The sequence below is a fragment of the Wasmannia auropunctata genome, unplaced genomic scaffold, assembly GCF_000956235.1.
Source record: "Wasmannia auropunctata unplaced genomic scaffold, wasmannia.A_1.0 LD335328.1, whole genome shotgun sequence".
In the NCBI taxonomy this organism is placed as follows: Eukaryota; Metazoa; Arthropoda; class Insecta; order Hymenoptera; family Formicidae; genus Wasmannia; species Wasmannia auropunctata.
This window is the reverse complement of record NW_012027562.1, coordinates 32984-54118: the sequence shown is the minus strand read 5'-3', so window position 1 is coordinate 54118 and position 21135 is coordinate 32984. Positions and strand designations below refer to the sequence as shown.

The 21135-nt window shown below is 43.9% G+C and overlaps 2 protein-coding genes across 18 annotated transcripts; both read right to left on the bottom strand.

The window, feature by feature from the left end:
* Positions 1-356: 356 nt before the first annotated feature.
* On the bottom strand, positions 357-4425 carry LOC105457221 (adenosine kinase 2). 2 transcript variants are annotated; one of them, XM_011701757.1, is made up of 6 exons: positions 4338-4425; positions 2534-3417; positions 1649-1856; positions 1263-1538; positions 762-1170; positions 357-646 (listed from the first exon to the last, which is right to left on the bottom strand). In XM_011701757.1, exons 2-6 carry the CDS (start codon positions 2548-2550, stop codon positions 519-521), a joined length of 1038 nt encoding a protein of 345 aa, XP_011700059.1. In that variant the 5' UTR covers positions 2551-3417; positions 4338-4425; the 3' UTR covers positions 357-518. The 2 variants fall into 2 exon arrangements, with proteins under 2 accessions (XP_011700059.1, XP_011700060.1); XM_011701758.1 differs by lacking the exons at positions 2534-3417; positions 4338-4425 and adding an exon at positions 2094-2378.
* A 396-nt stretch (positions 4426-4821) lies between these two features.
* Positions 4822-20295, bottom strand: LOC105457222 (RNA-binding protein lark). 16 transcript variants are annotated; one of them, XM_011701769.1, is made up of 7 exons: positions 20183-20294; positions 16258-16421; positions 15612-16157; positions 15380-15449; positions 15181-15280; positions 12321-12368; positions 7235-7530 (listed from the first exon to the last, which is right to left on the bottom strand). In XM_011701769.1, exons 2-7 carry the CDS (start codon positions 16399-16401, stop codon positions 7437-7439), a joined length of 1002 nt encoding a protein of 333 aa, XP_011700071.1. In that variant the 5' UTR covers positions 16402-16421; positions 20183-20294; the 3' UTR covers positions 7235-7436. The 16 variants fall into 16 exon arrangements, 11 of the variants coding, with proteins under 11 accessions (XP_011700068.1, XP_011700067.1, XP_011700071.1 ...); XR_975367.1 differs by lacking the exons at positions 7235-7530; positions 12321-12368 and adding exons at positions 4822-4907; positions 14492-14575 and having other exon boundaries at positions 15181-15449; XM_011701766.1 differs by lacking the exon at positions 7235-7530 and adding an exon at positions 4826-4907 and having other exon boundaries at positions 15181-15449.
* Between the last annotated feature and the right edge of the window lie 840 nt (positions 20296-21135).

Sequence of the window (21135 nt, the reverse complement as noted above, 5' to 3'; positions counted from 1 at the left end):
AGTATCGCGCCCGACCAGCGGCCGCGCGTATGCGAAGCTAACCGGCAAATTCACGGTATAATATCTACATACCTCGGTGATTGTATTGATTTTCCCCGACAGTATGTAAATTAGCGTGTACCGCGATGTAAGTACGCGCCGAGGGAGAAATTCTGCGCAGTTCGCGTCTCCGAGCGTACGCTCGCGGAACGATTTAATCCCGATGGTCCCAGCGAGACGATTCAGTCTCGTTAATTCAATGAGAATTTATTGGTTTTCTTTCTCTTCGCCTCTTCCGTCTCCCCCGCTCTCTCTCTCCTGGAATTAATCGTCACCGGCCTAATACATGTGCTTAAATCAACAAGATATTTACTGAATTTTAATGAATAAAAATTTTTATAATCTGCACTCGCCTCAAATTGGCACTCGTAAAGCTCAAAAGATACAAAAGATAGGGGTCAAATTCAAGGTAAAAAAAAATTATTAAGATGTTTATTAAGTACACCCGTTTTAATGCCCGTTATCACACTGGTAGCCGATCAAGACTGGAAGTTCGGCTTTCCATCGTAAGTACATCCGGATTTCTGTACGATCTGCGTCGCCGCCCAAATGCCGCATTTTATACACGTGTCTGTGCTTTTGCCTTGTACAAGTTGTGCGAGAAAGCCTGAAATAAAATTGATACAATCCTTGTTCAGTAAATTTCCTAATTCGCACATTTGCGAGTTATAATACCGAATTATAGCGGGGATCATTACGGCGAGAGGATCTGCAATACTCACCACCGACAAAAGCATCCCCGGCGGCATTGGTGTCTACAACTTTCTCCTCTGGCAGTTTTACAACGGGATACTCCACGACCGTCCCGTCCTTGGCCACGAGCACCGCTTCGGCGCCCTGCGTGATCACGACGATCCTTTTCCTCTTGCCGTTGATCTTCTCCATTTCCGATATCTTCAGCGCGATCTGCTTTTTGTCCGTCGCGTTAAGATTGTTTGCCTTCGCGAACGCGTCCGCTTCCGTCTCGTTCCCGAATAAGATGTCCACGTAGGGGAACGCCGCCAGCATCGGCCTTTGGAAGAACTCGCACAGAAACGGCGCGCTGAGATTCATCATGAACATCTTGTCGTTCTCGTAAGCGTGCCTGGCTACCGTTTGTATGGACTCGGAACTGACCGTCAAGAAAAATCCCTGAGATAACAAAATACGACATTTCATGATGTAGCGATTTTTTTTTACCGATTCTCCTCTCGTTTGGATTTATTAGAAAACTTTGCGTTTACCGATATGTAGATGTATCTCGCGATATCTATCAGATGTTTGTTCTCCGGTTTTTCGATGTGCGACGGTGAGAAGCAATTTGCCGCTGCCAAATTCGCGCACAGGGAGCGTTCCTTCCCCGTAATGAGCACCGCGCACGTTCCAGTCGGCTCCTGATCGGTGTACTGATAGCGAACGTTCAAGCCGTCCGCGGCCGCCTTATCCTCCAGGATCTTGGAATACTTGTCTCTGCCGACGCAGCCCATGTAAGTGGCGATTTTTGGCTTTTGCAGGAACCACTGTAATAATACAAAAATGATTAGTATACATCGGTGTGATATTTTTTTTTCCTTTTGTCCAAATAACTTTGACAATATCTGAATAACAATTCTGTGTAGATTCCACTTACTTGCGCCACTCTCATGGTATTCTGCACAGATCCACCCGCGGTGAAGTCAGCGTTGTACAAGTCGATTAACTCCTCGTATAAAGGCTTGTGCTTCTCCTCGGCGAGTATGGCATTGTTGGCCTTCAAATCGTATTTTTTCAAAAGTTCATGGTCTACGTTTGCAGAGATATCCAGGAGAGGATTTCCCATGCCCAAGAGCAGTCCTTCACTGAAACATTAATTCGACAATATTTCTATATTTTTCTATATAATTTCCGTCTGGATACGCTCTGCAAATTTTCATCAACAAAACGGCAGTTTTCCGATTCAAGATTGCAATGAGAATATTATCAAGCGTATTATCTTCGAGTCAGCTCGATGGGGGGAGCTCGATAAGAAAATCTTCCGCGAAATTATTAAGAAAATATTAAAAAACGCATACGAGGCAATTTATATTGCGATATACCATTTTGAAGCAGCCGCATCATCGAGCTCGGTGACGAAATCGCGCCGATGAGAATCGACCTTGACAATTACATAACCTACATCTCTCCCATCTTTCTTTCCGCGACGCTACTAAATCTCGCCGCGAATCTGATGTCGTTAATTGCCCGTGCAACTCCTTATCAATGAAAAAATCTGTAGCGCGAAAACACATGCACGTATTTTCTTTTTTTGTAGGCAGAGCCCTTTATTTCGCAGGCGAATCAGCTGTTGTCGTCGATCGCCGGGAACGCGTGCGGCACGGTCGGTCGGCCGCGCATAACCTCGATCGATATCGCCGTATCGCGTGACCCATAACCTCCGAAGGGAACGCAAAATCGCGTGCAACTGGAGCGTTAAACCGATCGCGAGATGGAGAAAAAAAAATTTCCGAGATCGCTCGCAACGAAATGTCTCACTTACCGCAAGTCCTCGGCCATTTGTGCGCGATTCCAGTTTCTCGAGCGATCACGGGGAGACACACGGCTCGAGGATGGTCCGCTACGGATCGTTGACTTGATGCGCGCCACCGACGCCTTCCCGCGCGTGGAAACCAATGGCACCGACTGCTCCGCGGCAGCTATGTTTAAAAAAAAAGCCGCTCCAACTCGCGGTGATGTTATCGCTATGTCATCGGCGGTGACTTACCGCGGACGCGGGGAGGGACGGTGGCATTATCTAAGAACTACATAATGAGACCGTAACCGAGCAGCCTATGCTAATTTGTAACACTGAGCGACACTCCCATTGAGAAGGACCAGTAACGGCGTAACGAATGCAAATCGCTTCCCACGTTACTCGCACGAATAGGATAATCGCGACATTCCTCTACTCTATACTCCGGACACGAGTATATTATCTTACGTTCGTGGTTCGGAAGAATGAAACGTAGCGTAGGCCAAGACCTGACGACGGGACCGAATGACATACGTACGAAACAAGATAATGTTTAACGGCGCGATAAGTTCCGTTTTACTCAATCGCATGGTTTGAGAAAAAACGCAAGCTGACTAATGAAATAGACGTTGACAACTCAAAACGTGTAAGATCATTTATTCCAGCGATGACATGTTGCTTCAATTTTTTTTATGTCACTTATTAAACACAAGACTCGTGTAAAAAAAAATCTGTAATCGTTGAATGCGTCTGTAAAAGATGTACGCAATAGCTTTGACGCAACAGCGAGACGGTTGACGAGTTGTGAAGATGAAAGACAAAGGTCTTTATTGCTCAATTACACGCTGAATATTTCTCGTCACTCGACTTGGAAAGTTTCGTATCGTACGAAGACGGAGAGCGGCGACATCCTGTAACATATATTTCACACACGAGGCTTTACTTACGACTGCTCTACTTAAACTCTTCGCGATGATCCGTTCGGGATGGGAGCGATACGATAGCAAGCTAGCTTTAAACACCTTACCTGCGGAATTTTACTTACCGTCACGCATTTAACAACATTTAAGTAATAGAATCGCACAAAAATATCTAATATATTAAAGCTCTTTCTCACTACATGTTAGAGCATAACATCAAAAGCGAGAAATTATATGAATTTTTATTTTGCATTACAATTAAAATAACTTAATTCTTTTATATCACTACTTGTATTTGTTAGTACAAATTGATAAAATATATTGAAGAATTTTTGATCGTCGAGTAATGAGCACAAGTATCTTTAAATTTTGATTAATCAATGGCACAACATGATCCATTATATATATAATTTATTAAGACAGGATGAGAAATTCAGGCAAGAGAAATCTTTCGATGTAGCTTATTAATGTGCATTGTCGAAAGCAAGTGATAGCATGCTGAAAGAACCAATTTACTTTGTCTCATATAACTGGAAAAAACAAGATTTATATTATTTATCGCTTCTGACCGTTATGATCTAACATAGTTGCAATGAGAGAAATCAAGTGTTTTAAAATCCGTAAAATTAGTGATATTAGAACCGCTAAAATCTCTCTACATTATACTTTCAATGTAATAATCATTAAAAATAGACCGTTAAGATAAAATAATTCTCGTGTGAACAAAAGTTAGTTATAGCACTTCGAAAACAAACGCGATCAATATTTCCACGACATTTACACGCTATCGTTCGTTAGGGCGATCTATAACTATCGCAGACCGTTTGAAGTATCGTAGAAGTGTTTAAAGTATCTCTCGAGATTTTAGATTAGGGATCGCAGCGCGGGGAAAGTATTCGTTCTTACGATACCTTCGTGTTCCCGCCGAGCGGAGACTCTCGAGAATCCGCTCTAGAACGAGATTCGGCGTGTGTAAGTACATGTCGAGCTCACAGTTTTTGTCCGGCGCACCCTACAGAAGAAGAGGATTCCTCTCGTAGAGACGGGCTCTCCCTTAAGAAGCGCCGCTTTTCCTAAGAAAGAAAACAGGACTCTCAAAGGCGTTCGGATGAAATACGTGGGGTGAATTAATGTGTCATTTTCTCTTTTTTTTTTTGGTTACTTTTATTCATTTTTTTACGCGTATTCGAAACGATACCGGGAGGCTGGGAGCCGCGTCTTTGGATGCGGTAACGCAACCCCCACGTCTCTACTCGAGCGTGTATCTCTGACTCGCCCTCTCCCGACGCTCTTTTAACGACGTGGTATAAGAGTGCGGTGATGGACAATTACCTCTCGCAACACCACGTCGCTCCTCCACCAGACCTCTCGCGTCACTTCTACTTGAAGCCCTCTCTCTTGTCCCTCGAGCCCGGCTCGCTCGCTCCTTTCGAGGGTACATCCTTCGTGGACGATGCCGGCGTAGAGGCTATCATCGCGTCCTATATCACATATCATATTATAATACAGCGTGTTACAATCCCTGCTGTCGCGTGTTTCTATCGGTTTTGCGCTTTTTTTCCGTTTAATGCGGCAACCGCCGATGACCGACACGTGTGTGTATCGTTATCACGCGAGATTCAAGGGGGGTAAAACCCGTGTGTCCCGACGACGTGCGTCCCCGTTTATATGTACATTTTTCTCGGGTTCTTGTGCCGACCGTGTCTCTCAAAAATCCGGTGCACGGATCCGATCGGCGATTCACGATCTCCACGATGTCTCTAGTGAGAACTCCGCCGAGAGGGACTGGGTACATTTTTTTTTTTTTAATCTTTCTAAGCGCCTGCGAGAGTCTGTGCCGGCGCGTGTCCGAAATGTATCTCAGCGATCTAGCTACAGAGACTGGGCTCGGAACTTCTCATCTCGTTGAGCTTCTCGGCGACCAGCGTGTGTCCCGAACCGTTTGCAACTCGGGCTGCGTGACTTTATTACAGACGACGTTGACGGCGACGGCGGCGGCGACTGCGACGAGGGCGACGACGAAGCTGACGACGACGACGGCGACGGCGACGATGACGGCGGCGGCGGCGATGACGAAGGCGGCGGCGACGACAACGACGAGCCGGAATCTCGCACGTCCACGTATGGGCTACGAGAGCGAGAGGCTGCGACCATCGGGCCAAGACCTTCGCTATCCGACAACTAGTCCGGCGGCACCGACGTTACCGTAATCCTCGAGGGAGTGTGCTTGCACTACAGCGATACATCGCGTATCGAATATATCCGACGAAGCTTCCCGGTCGTGTGTGACGACTCCATGCTCCCCCGAGTCTTTTTTTTCCCGCACGCGTGTGCTATACGCGCGCGCGACTCGGTGTATCGCAGATCTCTTTTTTTCCCCGCGTACCCGCATCAACGAGCCTCGAGCCTCGTCAAGTACGTCAAGCCTACGTATCGCGGGTCCGGGGGTTCATACCTAAGCGAATTGCTAGTTGTGAAGGGATAACGCAAAAAAAAAATTGAAAAAAAAAGAAGAGGCTGTAATATGAAATAAGACTGTCTCAAAACCAGTTATTGGATAGCATCGTTTGTAATTGTTAAATACTTCTGAACTTAAAAAGTTGTTGAGATATACAGTAATTTCTGAAGTCTTAATATATAGCCTGGACCTTTCGACTATAAGCTTTGAATTATAGGCTGTCCATTGGTTCTGAGGCATCTTGTTGCGTGTGTATATGCGTTCTCGTCGACGATCATGCGCCGTGGTCTCCCGATCTCGACGAAACGGTTCCGTGGCATTGATACGGTAAAGCCAAAGTTAACGGGCGTCGTGACATACTCGCTATGCACCGATCAAACTCGCAACTCTTGTGACCGAGCCGGACGCGGACGGCAGGAGGTCCGACCTCCTCTCTCGCGCCAACTTGGAAAAGGGGAGTTGGGGATTCGGATCGGCCGATCCTTCTCTCTTTTTTTTTCTCCCCTCCCGGATTCGGAATAGTCTACGTATTATCGGACAGCAGTTTGCTCACCACATCTCAGTATGGAGAGATGATCGAGTAGCGTGCCTGGTTCTACACGTTCGTGTTCCAAAGTCACTCTGAGAGAGGCTCGCTCGGTTATCTCCGAGGACACACTGCGCGTCGTCTCTTAAAGTAACTTTGGGGGGGAGGAGGGGTGACACACTGCGTATAAGCTACAGAACGTGGCCAGTCGCCTCTGCCTTGCCGTTGGTCGGGTGGAAAAGCGATCTCCAGCCAAGTCCGATTCTGTAGACCTGCTCAACCTCCGAGTCTGCAAGTTTGACTGGCACATAACAATGAGTATTACCATGTACATACCGACAAAATAATCGGGTTAAGATATACAAAAAAAAAGGAATATTCACTCCGTCATATATTTACATTTACTTCCGTGTTCGCTTGGTACCTCTGGAAGTAGCTTTAACTTTGGCTTTAATCGAAAGAGAATTTATGCAAGTGAACGATAATTGTACTATTAAAAATGTGAATGCAGCGAAAGGATGGCAAATCTTTCCTCTCTGTGTTTACGGAATAGGGACAACAGATTAAGAAGATGAGAAGAAGAAAACGATCTGTGAGAGTCGATAGATTAATATTGTAAATACGTACTTATTTATATTAAAATAAAAAAAATATATTTTTTTTTAGCACGATAAACGATTGAATTTATAGATCGAAAAACTTTCTTCTTCTCAGTTTCGTGTTTCAATCTACAAACGATGCAATCGTTTTCGACGGACAAACTCAGCCTAGTTCGAGAGAGCCAGCCAGAAAGGGTGAATTCTCAATCACAATTCAAGGAGACGTCGTACGCACATGTTCTGACGTTTATTAAAAAATAAGAATTTGCAAAAAACACACGTAAGTGTGAGACACGTACAAAAAAACGTACAAAACAAAACCTCATCTCGTACTGTTACTAAACGTGAGAAGGGCAGGCTTATATCGGAATCCGATATTATATTTTTTCCCCGGTGTTCCCTTGCTTTAATACATATAGAGGGAGAATTAGTATTCCACGTCCGTGTATGCGTGATGAAGCGACTTATTCGCACTATATGCTAGCTCGTGCGCGACCACCTCATCCGCGGTGCCAATTGGTCTGAAAGCATCAGTCATACGAACGATTTCACTTAAGTGTTCGGCGGATCTCGCTACGACGGCCCTTAATTCTTTAGGACAGTGCAGAGATAGAGGAACCAAGGATCGAAACCGTTATATAGTCTCGTTACAATTTCCGATGCCGTAGGTGGGGAAATATATATCGTAAAAATCGCTGTTCCCGGCATCTACAGCGTCGAAACCTGAGCTTTTATGAAACTATAACGCGTTGCAATCCCTGCTTTCGACTACTGAGACTGAAACAGGCAATTACAGAGGAAAAGAGAAAAGCAGATACGTCGGGCGTAAAGCGATCGGCTTAAAAACGAAGGGGATCGGCGACAACGTTTCAGTTTGAATAGATCGCTTAATATTTGATATTAATAGGATAATGGTTCGCGCGAAGTAACAAGCAGATAACACACAGAGATTGTGTAAAGATTCGTCGAAGAACTTTGAGAAATTATAAGACGCACCCTATACTTTTAGATTGACTTCTTTACTTTAAAATGATCAAGATTCAAAGCGACACGTGAGACGCACGAAAGATATTGCGCGGAGTAAATAAGAAAGTATTAGAGAACCATCGGATAATCCTTTCAGACAAACCACGAAAATATACAAATTATTTTGATTTTGACACATAAAAAATTATAGAATTTTAGACCAAAAGAAATTTAAGTTAAAAAAATGTCTTAAGCACTTTAAAAAGTTTCAATCTCAAATATTTTACCTACGTTTAAAAGTAAGATATAAAATACAAAAAAATAAAATTTTCTACGTTAAAATCGATCCAATTTTTTTCACGGAATTTGTGTGATTGATAGGATATCTAATAATTCTGTAACATCTCATATTTGTGAATGTTGAAAATCTTTTCGTCGTCAAGCATGCATCAATTCAAATTTTTCATTGATGTTTGCCACGAAGGGAACATAATTCATGAAATCCGAGAACGATCAGCGACACAATCGACGCACGAATGCGTGCCCAACCAACACGAAAATGTTACGTTTATATATGCATTACATTAGACGCGCATCTCTCGTCCCTACTTTTCCCACCCTACTAGAGAGTAAAATATTTGCGGAAATGAAAGACAGGTTCGAGGCTTCGAGAGAAGTTTGCATAACAGAACTGACAGAAAAAAAATAGCCATCAAGGCAGGACTGTGCGTACGTAAACGTGAAATAGTCCTCGATAATATCATGAAAAAACACTAATTTCCAATGTAATATTGACGATATAGTGCAACGTCTTCATAGATTAGGATGTCTAATCTAAATGATTATTCACATACAAGTTTAATATTGTACAGTGAATAACTTGATCAATTAATTCAATCGTACCTTTGATCTAATTATAAATCAGTAAAAACAAACTTGTAACTTTAATTGATCTCTAATCATTATAAAAAAATTATTAAACGATCTTACACGATTAAAATCCAAAAGCATTAATTCCTACTAAACAGAAAATTGCACTACATCGCAATTAAAAATATAGAAGATATAAAAAGATAGAAGCAGTTAGAGTTTTGCTCGATGGAAAAAATATCGCAGAACTCTACCTGTGGATTGACAATCAGATTTATGAAAGGTGGCACAAGGGTGGCAGCAAAGAGAAAGAGAGACAGAATAGCACGAGCGAACACGCCGCGCGCGGCTTTGGGTCGAGATTTTGACGGGGAAATTTTATTTTTTTAAATATTTATTGAGCCAGTGCGAAGCGGAAACGCGCGCGCGACGCGCAGGAAGCCAGCGAAGGAAGCGCGCGTCCGATCGTACCGATCAAGATTTTCGTGGTGCGACAAGGGAAGGGTTGGTTTTCTGGATGGTTGTCGTTGCTGGCAAAGGGTACGTCGCGAAAGAGAGAGAGAGAGAAAGAGCGGTCGGTGTGATATAATTAAAGAAACACGCAATACACGTCGTTTTTTTTCTTGTGAATTTCACAAATACATGTTATTACATTTCTCTTATATTCAGCATCATTATTAGCAATATATATCGTGGTTATAATTTGTATAATCTTTAAGAAAAAAAAATACGATCGGTTCTCAGCAAAAAAAAACAAAAAGCGTAGACGGGAGAATAGAGAAAAAAAGCTTACAGCAAGTCTCTACGCTCGAACAAAACGGAAGTGCGATTATTACAGACTACAGCACGTTTTTTTTTTATTTTTACGTCAGAGTTAATTCTACGTTAATAAAAAGATTACGTTACTATACGCTAAGGATAAATGTTCCGCCACTTAGGTTTCCATACAGAATCGGCGCATCCTACCGGGTCTAAGTCCAATTATAACTCTTTTTTTTTTGCTTTTCTTTTTTGCAGCGAAGGAAACAGCGTTTGTGAAAACAGGTTTTCTTAAATGGTCAGACCCGCACGCTACCCCCCCCCCCTACTTGGGGAAAGATTTCGGCGAACGCTTTTGTTTTTCTCCCTTTTTAAGCACGATCTACGTCTTTCCCCGATGCATTTTCACGAAAACGCTAAAATCGTAAGCTCTACAATTGACATCTCTGTACAAAATTATTCGTGGAAAATAGAAATGCCGCTCAAAGTGACGTAAAGTCGTCTCGGAAGATGACGACACGTTTTCATTTTTTATATTTAAGAAATCGTTTCGAAAATTGAAGATAAAATTAATTATTCGCATCATTTTTGTTTCATCTACTCATTTATAAAATTAAAAAGAGAAACGTTTAAATAGAGACAATTTGTAATGGTATGCGACGAAAGCAAAATCGCGAGGCATACCATTATCCCTATAATTCGTTCTCGTCAGTTTTTTTCTGCGTCAATACGAGAATTTCCTTATTATACGCTTGGACATGTAGCGCATTATTTTTAATGAGTAATTTTGTACAGAGATGTAAATTAAAGACCTCGCAATTTTGTACAAGCGCACGTGCGTAAGATCATAAATTTCTCAAGGGGACCAACCGCGAGTACCGCTCTGGGACATCTCGTCATAGCTCGCGCTACTCCCGACGACGAGTCTCGCATCCGTTTTCGACGCACTGAACAAGATCACGGTCAGCGGACACTTGCTTCTCGGGATCTAATCTACCTGCTTGTTTCGTCTATCTCTAACGCGCGATGATCGTGTCCACGTGCGACGACGCAGTCGCGTGGGAGGGACCGACAACATCGGATCACGACAAAATTGTCAAATGTTATGAAATTACAGTGATGTCACGCAATGCCTGCGCCAAGCGGTTGTTCCTCATCCAGCGATTTCCGCGGGGAAGGTGCGTAACGCGCGCGTAACTACGAAGTCTATCGATTGTTGCGCAACGGAGGGGTGGATGAGTCATCGTCACAGAAAACCCGAAAACGATCGGCGATTCGACCGCTGCGAGGATACGGCCCTACTGGAAAGTTTCATCGATCCTACATTTCCTCCTTCTCCCTCAAATTACTCAAGATATTTAAAATGTGAATCCGTTTCCCAAGAGAACAAGAGACTATGAGAAAAGAAATGACGTTTCCTATTTGAGAATCGAGAAGTGTCCGCGGTGGAGCCGTATCCTTTTCTTGACACGTCGAAGATACCTGACTTTATACAAATACATGACGAAGGGAGGGATACTAAGAGGGTCAGAATAGGCAACAAGAGATACGAAAAAGGATCGAGATAAGCCGGGAGTCTCGGGGAAGATACGAAGGATTCGTCGGATGGGGAACGATAATTCCCATAATTTTAACGTGTCTGTGCTAATTTTCGGCTGGCTATATTTTGCTTTGCTCTATCTTTGTTTCGGGAGGTTTATTAATATTATTATTTTTTTTCGTCTAAACAGATCGCACTGCGGGTAGAGCACTTGTTTTCTCATAGAGCGGGCGGCAGATCTTCACGCGTGCAGTTCGCAAGACGGCCAAGAGTATCTCGGTTCCGAGGCTTCCTGCTAGCGACAGACAGACCCGACGGACCGACGACCGACACAGAGACCGATCCGAGCCCGACGCGACGATTTAGTATGGTGCGAACCGGCGCGACGGCGATGGCCCTCGTAATCCCGGTCTGGTAATCAAAATTATGTCACGTCAGTCACGAAATCGGTGATGCGGATCAAAGCACGGACAGATATAGATTTTTAAATGTTAAAAGGTAATATATCTGCGTGGTACGAGAGAAAACAGAAAATTGAGAAATGTAGAGTAACAGAGCACGTACGTAGAGTGAAATTTTGTCAATAGTAGTGAAGGGAGAAAGATTTAAAAAAATAAAAAAATAATGAGAGAAAAGGGAAGTGGACATTCAGCTCGGAGAATACCTCGTTTTTCTCGCTAAATCTTTTTTTTTTTTACGATAAGAAATATTCGCGCAACTCGCGTTCAAATTCTTCATCCTTCGAGCACTCTTCTTTATGAACGATCGCGCGTTTCGAAATGTCTTGCGATTGTTAGCTTCTAATGGAACAAAGTGAAATATTCCCAGAGAATGTTTTCGACCATTGCTATTAAATAATTGACGTAAATTCCTGCTAATCACAATTCATTGCACGAGTGGGAATAATGATGCGTTCCAAAATGTATTACTAATAACTGAAAATCTACACAGCTCACTTTTCATATGCCATAAATTTTCATTGATTGTCAATACATCTCGGAAGATATTCAGAAGACAAACGAATATCGAAATTTTTTTTTGCCAGAAACAAAGGCACTGCCTTAGCACGATCGTGACATAAATAAGAGGGCGGCTTAGCATTGTTTCTAAATCTCGCGGCATGAGGATTTCAATTCGGGCGTGGTATTATGACCCCAGGCACTTCACTCTACTTACCTACGCTCTTCAAACGAATCTCGGCTGAAGTCCTCGTACATGCCTCTACTATAACAGCGGTATAATAAATAATCGAATCTACCAATGAGATCAGATCAACATATACCATTATACTGGCTCCCTTGTCCAAGGCTTAACTTTGTGAATTAGTCCCTGTATATACATAGATTCACGTGCAAGAATCGCGTGCCTCGCCTAATATGACTGTCGACTTGGGATCAGGACGGAATGTTTCGTGCCTATAACGCTATTTCGAGAGTTCGGGATGAAAACTGTAGGGGTATAATACGCAGGTCATTGAATTATCAAATTTACTGTGTGAAATTTCCTATCTCTTCAGCACATCGGATATACAGGACACACGCGCGTATATACGCACGCACGCACGTATATATGTACGTATGTGCGCGCACGCGCGCGCATATGTAAGAAAAAAATTTTAATCTTCTGTCAGGTGAATTCAACAAATATCTTCGATGATGCATGATTAATCATCGTTCGCAGACTCAGCGCAGAAAACGCAATGAACGATTAATAACTACAAAAACCTACGACAGCGGAATGCAAACAACTATCTGCACTAATTTCGCTATCTGTACAACTCGATCGTGAAAGTGAAGGGCCGACGGGGAGAATGTGGGATGTAGCTTAGTCATATGAGGCAGGCAGCGGTAGACTGGATTTTTAACCCATGCGACTTGTCAATATTACAGCTTCTCGCAAAAAAAAACCAACAAGAGTATTATTATAAAAAATAAGAGCCATTTGCAGCCCAGGCTGGGATGGGGTAATAGTATGGGGTAATGAGGTGGTAACGTGCAACAACAAATTCGAAGTATTTAGAAAAACTGAGAAATTCAATTAATTCTGTTTTCTATTTGAACGTTTTACGAATGGATTTACATACATGAAAAGCTTTGAACCTCGTGAGTAGAAGTCAACTTCAAGAACTATGGATTGCAATTTTAAGAAAACACGGACAATCATCTCTTCGCCATATTTTTGTAATCCTCCTCGCGCAATTCCGCGATCTGGCCGAATATGTAAGATATAATTTTTATTCTTCAAGTTAAATTTTTATAATTTTTAAATATGTAATTTAATAGGCCATAACTTTTGTGCTTTATTACGAAATTTTTAGCATATTTAAATTACTGTATCTGCCGATACAATTTCAATTGAAAATTTATCTATTTAAAGTAATTGACTATTTAATTCAATGAGAAAAGTTATCAAACAATAAAAAAAAGTGATAAAACTCCAAAAAAAACGAGAAATTAACTCTTAGTTACAACTGCAAAACATATACCACACAAGGAAAAAAATATACATTTTATCGTTACAAAAAAAAGAAAAAGAAAAATATCTCGCTAAGATTTGCTTAATTTAAATAATGGAAATACTTTTAATGTCACTTTTAAATTAATACCTTTAACATTTTCACAAATTTATTACGCCAGTATTTTTACTATTAAAGACAGTGCACGATTGGAGTTAATAAAAAAAAAAGTGTGCGCATCGGAAAAATTGAATCGAAGTAAACCCGGTCGAATAGATGTTACAAGTCTATATTCGTAAGTTTGTGAAAGTAAACTTGGAAAGATTATGGGAGATACCGATATAAACTTACTGATCCAAATCGTCTGGAGAGCTGGTTTCTACTTACGACACGTTTCAAAGACAATCGATTCGATGCGTCATTCCAAAATCGCGCCAGCCCTGTTTGTTTTTCTTTCTTTTCTCTATCTACAGTATACGAGTTTTCGTTTAAAATTGCAGAGCGCATCCTGGCTCGCGGTAGTGCGATCAAGAAATTCTAATTCGCATTCCTTAGGTACGTTTCTTCATCCCAGGCCTCCGCGCCACTCCCGGCTGAGTGATGTACGTAATAGGGAGCGCTTGAAACACAAAGGATTCAGTGAGAGACATACAGGCCAATTTCGCAGTTAATGCCATGGATCAAGAGAGTCTATGAACTAGGACATCCCTAGAAGAGCAGTCGACATGTTCAAGGAACAATCAGTCGAGACCCGGAAAAAAAAGATTTCGAACACCATGGGACGCAGACGACGTAGGCGGCTGCTATTGTGTATATTTCTGACGCGGGTTTGTTGTTGCAGCGACAAGAACGAGGCGTGACTACTCGCTAACAAAATGAGTCAAAGACTTACTCTTGTACGACTTGAACGCTGACCCGGGACTGTCTCTCTAGGGTTGCCCGCGTTCATGGACAAAGATGGTACGCCTGAGGTGCACTGAAATTTAGAATGTACAGAAACGTCCAAGCGTCATATAATTAACATTTCACTACGACGGAGTCTGCACTCATGTGGGCATCGGGTCGACACTGGTACGTGTGTATAAAAATATTAAAAGTCTTAAAATCTCAAGTATGAGAAAGTAATATTTGCATAGACGATAACGATCATGCGTTGTGCCGCGCGGTAATAATTGTCAGATAGAAGTTCCGTTTAACATACGACGATAGAAAAGAAGAGACAGAAGAAGGAAGAGATAAAGAGTGGTGATACAGTTAATAAAAAAAACGTTGAGAAAAGGACAGAGGTTTATAATGAAATAGATATGAAGTGAACATTGTAAGATTCGCGATCGCTTATATCCATAACTTAATATTCACTATTTCATGGGAAATAAAAAAGAAAAAAAAAATAAAGGAAAGATATTCTATAAGGAGATACAAGCTGAAATCTATATAAGAAAAAGAAAAGTGTGCAACAGACAAGAAAAAATGTCGACGAATCACCGAAACCCCAATTCGCATGAGCTGTTAATCCAGCCTGGAACGTTCACAATGTTAAGTCGGACGAATGGGCAGTCGGTACGCCGGGTACCTACTCACCTGAACCGGCCGTTGTTGCCACTTGGAGGGGGTGATCGGCGGCTGAACATGCCATACTCGTTACCACGGGAGAAGCCAGTGTCACGCATGGATCCCATACCTAGAGGATGCATAGGAGGCATTTGGTCTCGTCTTGGTGGTAGAGGTGGAAAGTCTAGCCCGCACATGGAAGTTCCCATGTCACTGGGCCCTGTCATACCCGTAAACCGCCTCTCGTAGAGATCCCTGGTGTCCTCGAAGCCGCGCCTGTCGTAGTAGCTTTCGTAATCCTGTTAACAGATGGAAATCCCGAGAAAATTAATACGAGGAAAAGATTTCTTGTATGTGATCACCCACGCTATACATCAACGCGATAACTTGGATAATCCGAATATACTATTTATACTGCGTACAGTATAAATATGAAACGTTGACGGGAAGAGAAAACTTACCCCAAAGCGGCCACCACCCATGAGCCGGTCCCGAAGGAACGGTGGTGGCGGCGGCGGTGGATATGGATCACGTCCAAACATTCGGTCTCTGTATCCATTCCTGTCTGGTCCACCTCCCATTCCGCCCTTGGGACATTCCTTTGACCAGTGGCCGCCTCGTCCGCATCGATAGCACTGCTCCGGATCACCCATGCCTGGCCTCTGTCGCACTCGACTAGTAGAGATCTGCACCTTCATCGGTTGCCCATCCACGATCTGTCCATTCAGCTCCTTGATGGCGTCGTTCACGTCGCCAGTTGCCTCAAGATGAACGAAGCCGTAGTTCCTCACGATGTCGCATTCGACGACGGTGCCATACTTGGCAAACAACTCGCGCACCTGCGGCGCCTTGGTGTTATCTGTAAGATTGCCCACGAAGATCTTCGTCGTGGGAGTGTTGGGTCCCTTACGACTCTTAGCAGCCTCGCATTTGATCGGTTGTCCATGAACTATGTGCCCATTCAGATTTTGTATCGCGTTTCGGCCTGCCTCCTCATTCTCCATATGCTGCGCAAAAGATTTCGCTTCGTCATTATCAATTTTGATAATCATATCATTGTCTGATCGTATCGATTCAAATATTTGATTCGACTGATGTGCCACTTACCACAAAGCCATAATTCTTTACCACGTCGCATTCCACGACTTTTCCATACTTCTCGAACAATGGCTTTATATCCGCGTTCGAGGTCTTGTCGGCTAAATTACCAATGAAGATTTTAAACGTGCCAACGCTGCTAAAACCCGGCATTTTGCGGCTCGTACAAGAACCTAATATCAAAGATATACATATAAGAGAAATTCTTTGTGTCTTTTTACAGCTATATCAATGAACAAATATAAAAATACACTTGTAATAAATTATATTTATAATTGGGTTTAAAATTATCTTGCATTATTTTCTTTTTTATACATTTATTAAAACGTTTGAATCTAAAGATATGCAATAAAGTTTATTGACGGCATTATTGCGAGATAATGAATAGTCAATATTAGATTTAATAAATTACATTGACTTTAAAGACAATTTCTTTGCAATAATAATTCTCAACCAATACAACGTGTAATTTCACTCAATTATCTATATGTAACCATTGTGTTCCTGATACACATCTCACAACGCTAATCCATTATCCATTTAGCGTACTCGTCTCCGCCATATTCATTCCGCCATAGAATTCGGCCGGCAGACGCCCGCGCCGCATAGCGTTGCGTCGTTAAAGCAAGGTAATGGAAGCCGGGATACCGGCGGATGTGGATTTTCGATGCTACGGACGTAATTCCCATACTCATCCGTGGCAAACATCCACGGAAGGATTAAATTAATTTCTATAATTAATCTACGTCAACTTCAACGTATACCGCCACACCGAAATAATCGTGACAATCGTTACTAAAATCGGAGTTCCCTCTTCAAGGTTACCCCCGAAACGTTAAGACAAGCTTCACGTTGTCTCTCGAAACATCGCTCCAGGACGCGCGACGATGTCTTTCGCCCGATGGCGCAACCTCGCGCGAGACGGCGCCCATCTCGGCCCGGCTAGTCGAAAGAAAAGGAGGCGACGCGATTGTGTTTCGACTTCGATCCCCGACGCTTCCCTTTCCTCCATCTTGATCCCCTGACGACTAATTTACGCGTATCACGCGCGCGCGCGCGCGCGCGTCCGCCCGCGTTAATCATTCCCACGGTTTTCACAAGCGTGCCTCGAGAAGATTTCAACTTATTCCGCGACGTACACGAGGCGATATAACTGCCCGCCCCCCCTCCCTCCCGCCGCTGTGCAAGGATGCTGCGGATGCCGCGCGACCGAGAGATCGTCGCGGCGATCTTACGTGAGAAAGTACGTACCTGCGTCGAACGTTCTTCACGGCGTTCACGGTATCGTATCGGCGTACGAACCACCGAGGGAATCCGGTGATTTTCACGGGCTAAACCGAATCGCACGCGACTCGCCGGATGCGATTGAAACGACGAACGGGATTCGCACGATGCCCGGTCTCGTCGCTGTGTAGTAGTAGAGGAGTAACCACGGAACCGCGCGCACACCGAGGAAACGCAACGTTAGTAATGGCGTCTCGCTTGCCGCGTCGCTCGAGCGCCCAGTGTCGCGTCGCGCGTTCCGCAACCCATCCGCGCACTCGCCGGCTCCCGTGACGACAGACTCGGACGGGAGTCGCCCCAGCCAATAGGGAGCGGCGCCGGTCGAGCGTAGACGAAGCCGTGCGGGCCAATGGCGAGCGACGCCGGTCGAGCGCGGGAGAATCGCGCCGCCGCCACCGCCACCCACGAACCGTTCAATCGGAAATATCGCACTTCCCTGCGCCGCACGACAAAAGGGAGCGGGGAGGAAAGAGTGCGTATGCATACGCGTATACTCCTCGCGATTCTCTACGCGTTGCCTCCTTCCGGCGCGTGATTGACGTGAATCTACCAGATTTCTCGATTGACAAGCGAGAGATACAGGCTGCGTTTCGTCTTAACACTCGCGCGTTGTAAGCATGATTTATCATTCGTTTAACATTTTATAAACGCAAGTATAAAATTATTCCGTGAACGCCTGTAAGCGCCGGGAGCGTGAAGACGGAACGCAGCCACAGAATGGTATTCGTATCGTTTCTTGGCGAACAAAGCCCCGACGCAACGGACGAAAGGAACCAAGAATTAAACATACGGAATTGAGAACGGAAACAATGAATTTATTGTACATTCAAGCACAGCTTTGTATATGTTGAAATTGATGCTCCGCTCCAATTTTTCATATTTAATTCATGGTTTCTGGTTTCTCTAAAAATTTCTTACGCATGCAAATACACATTAAAAAAAGATTCTTAATTAGTAAGAAATTATTTTCTGTTCTCAATTCTTAATTTAAATCTTGATTCCTAGTCTCATTGCGCCAAAGCTTTAAAAATTTCTGATGCATGCATGTATGTGTAAATAAAAGAAAATTCCTATTTCTTATTATCAAGAAACAAATCAATATTGCCTGTATGTCTCAATTTTCAAAAATAACAAATTTCGAACTTGCAAAAAATTTTTCTTTCCTTAAATATCATCGCATACATTAGCCAAATATAGATTTTTTTGAAATTGAAATTTGACTTTGGTAACCAAAACATGAAATCGCATAAAAAAATAACAAGATTTTATTATTCATTCAACCTGGTGATTATCTACATGCATTCATTCACGATACTTGAACGAGATATTTTTAGAAATAACGTCAGGGTATGACAGCGCGCTTTGTCCGCCTGCTTAATGCCGAATTTTCATGAAGTCGGCAAAAAAAAAAAAACACGATGAGTCATTCGCTCGATTATCGATTTTCCAGTGAAGAAAGAAACAAATAACTTGCCGCTCCGTTCGCTAAATTACAACTCCGATTCGGACTGTTTAACACGGACCGAAAAGCGAACCGTATTTCGGAGCAATGCCACTGGTGGTCGGCCAAAAGTCGCGGATTACGCGACACTTGCCGCAAAACAATACGCAACAATTGGAAACTTGCCGAGGGCTCGCGTGCATTACCAAGTATTATTATAACTTCGAGGAAACGCGCAAGGCGACCGGAAAACACAATGACGGGAGAACGAAATGCAATGCGTCGTTTGTGGCGATCGTCCCGAAACGGAGTCGCGTCTCGAACGTGAGGTCGCGAACGATACCGAGGCGCGAGCCGGCGCGCGATGGAAAATTACCGCGACGGGCCGAGATCGAGCGAGAGCGACAAGGACGGACGATAGACCGCGTCGGGCGGCGAGGGAGGCGTCGTCCCGCCACGGCGTCGATAACTTTGCGGACCGCCTTCTCGAGCGTGCAAATTCCCGACGCCGCGGAGGGACGATAAAATAAAAAATTAATGACAGGCGTCGGTCTCTCCCTCCCCTCCTTGGTCACATGCGGGTGACGCGACGCAATTGACACGCAGAGACGTATTATCGCTCGCGAAATGTCGACGAGCTCGCGGAGATCAGACACGCCGGCGACCGCGACGCGCGTTTTCCTCCCCCCCCTCGGATCGATAAAACGCCAGAGGAAGGGAACGACCGGAAGGAAAGAGAAACGGAGAATACGTGCGTCGCGACGTCACCGTGACCGCGCCGAAAACGGCGGTCTTCACCCTTCCACCTCGTGACAATGGAAGCGCGGCGATCGAAGGTACGGGCGGCGCGGCGCATTTCACGCGGCGCCTCGCCCGATCCCCGGGGATCACGCCCGCGTCGCGACGAGGACATCCACGACTGCCGGCGGACGCGCGTTTCCACGGCGATCACGTTTCCGAGAATCGCGAGAGATCCGACAGCCGGAATATACCGGCGACTGCAATCGCGCGCACGCCGACGAACCGCCGCGCCAGGAGACCGGCTTGGACGGCGCCGGATCGCCACCGAGCCGAAACGCCGCGTCGAGCTCGACGTTGGCGTGCCGTGCCGCTCGGACGCGTTTCCGCCGCTCCCCGCGCCCGCTTGCTCGCACCCGCGCGACCGCGACGGTCCCGGCGACAAGATGAGAATTGCGTTTTGGTACTCACCAAGTCAGTAGTCCGTAAAACTACGCGATAAGGCAGGACGCGAAACGGCACACGCTTCCCCGAGATAAAAGATGGCGAAACGGAAGTACGGGGCGACGCCAGCGGCCCAGGAGAACGTCGCGTCTCTTCCTGCGCCGGAGCCACTGCTGCCAACTTAAATCCTCCTCAAGGCGTGCCAACTTAACCCTAACCTAACCTCGACTCATCGCGGTTCGCGGAGCGAGATCTGTAAACAAATGGCAAATGAAGGTTATGAAGGTACTAATATCTGTTTGGGATGACGCGATGGTTCTGTGTAAGAACGATCGACTTGTAGTCGACGGGTCCTGGCCGTCACCAGCCGTCACAGGTTCATGTCCCGACTCTCATCTTATATATGGATGGTAACCCATTTTGAGAATCCAATGAATTCATATCTCATGCTAGTATGTATGTACATACAGCAACTGCAGCAATTTAAAAGAAGCAGTCGAGATAAGGAGGAACTTGTTATAATGTAACTGTTATATATATATATATATATATAATATATGAATTTGAAGATATTTAATTTGTTTAAAAATTTCTTTGAATTGTATAAGGTATTGCAAGTTATAACAAGTTCTTCATGGGCTGCTTTTTTTAGTACAGCAAACTGGAGCTGGAGGATCTTTAATTTGTTTAAATCTTTGGACACATTAGTTTATATTGACGTAGATTTGATAATCTTTATCCTTCTTTATATAAAATATTTTTTATCTAACGAATTGCCCAGTTGCATCTTTTATCCTGTTAATCCCGTATGTACATTTACAATCTTTTTATACCAATTATGGCTATATTCTGTTATCCATTGCGACTACTGAAAATCTATAATATACATAATATAAACTGCAGATTTTCAGTGTTACTCGCAGTGATTAACAGAATATCCTATGTATTGCTTTAATTAAATATATTATAATGATAGAATA

What these genes read in the sequence shown, in the direction of transcription:
- LOC105457222 (XM_011701759.1), bottom strand. Translation starts at nt 16,401, where the DNA reads ATGCCGGGTTTTAGCAGCGTTGGCACGTTTAAAATCTTCATTGGTAAT. An exon ending in TGGGTGGTGGCCGCTTTGGG is followed by an intron (nt 15,450 to 15,611) that starts GTAAGTTTTCTC and finishes ATCTGTTAACAG; the next exon opens with GATTACGAAAGCTACTACGA. An exon ending in GATTCGTTTGAAGAGCGTAG is followed by an intron (nt 7,531 to 12,320) that starts GTAAGTAGAGTG and finishes TGATGCTTTCAG; the next exon opens with ACCAATTGGCACCGCGGATG.
- LOC105457221 (XM_011701757.1), bottom strand. An exon ending in CGAGATACATCTACATATCG is followed by an intron (nt 1,171 to 1,262) that starts GTAAACGCAAAG and finishes TTGTTATCTCAG; the next exon opens with GGATTTTTCTTGACGGTCAG. An exon ending in CGGGGATGCTTTTGTCGGTG is followed by an intron (nt 647 to 761) that starts GTGAGTATTGCA and finishes ATTTTATTTCAG; the next exon opens with GCTTTCTCGCACAACTTGTA.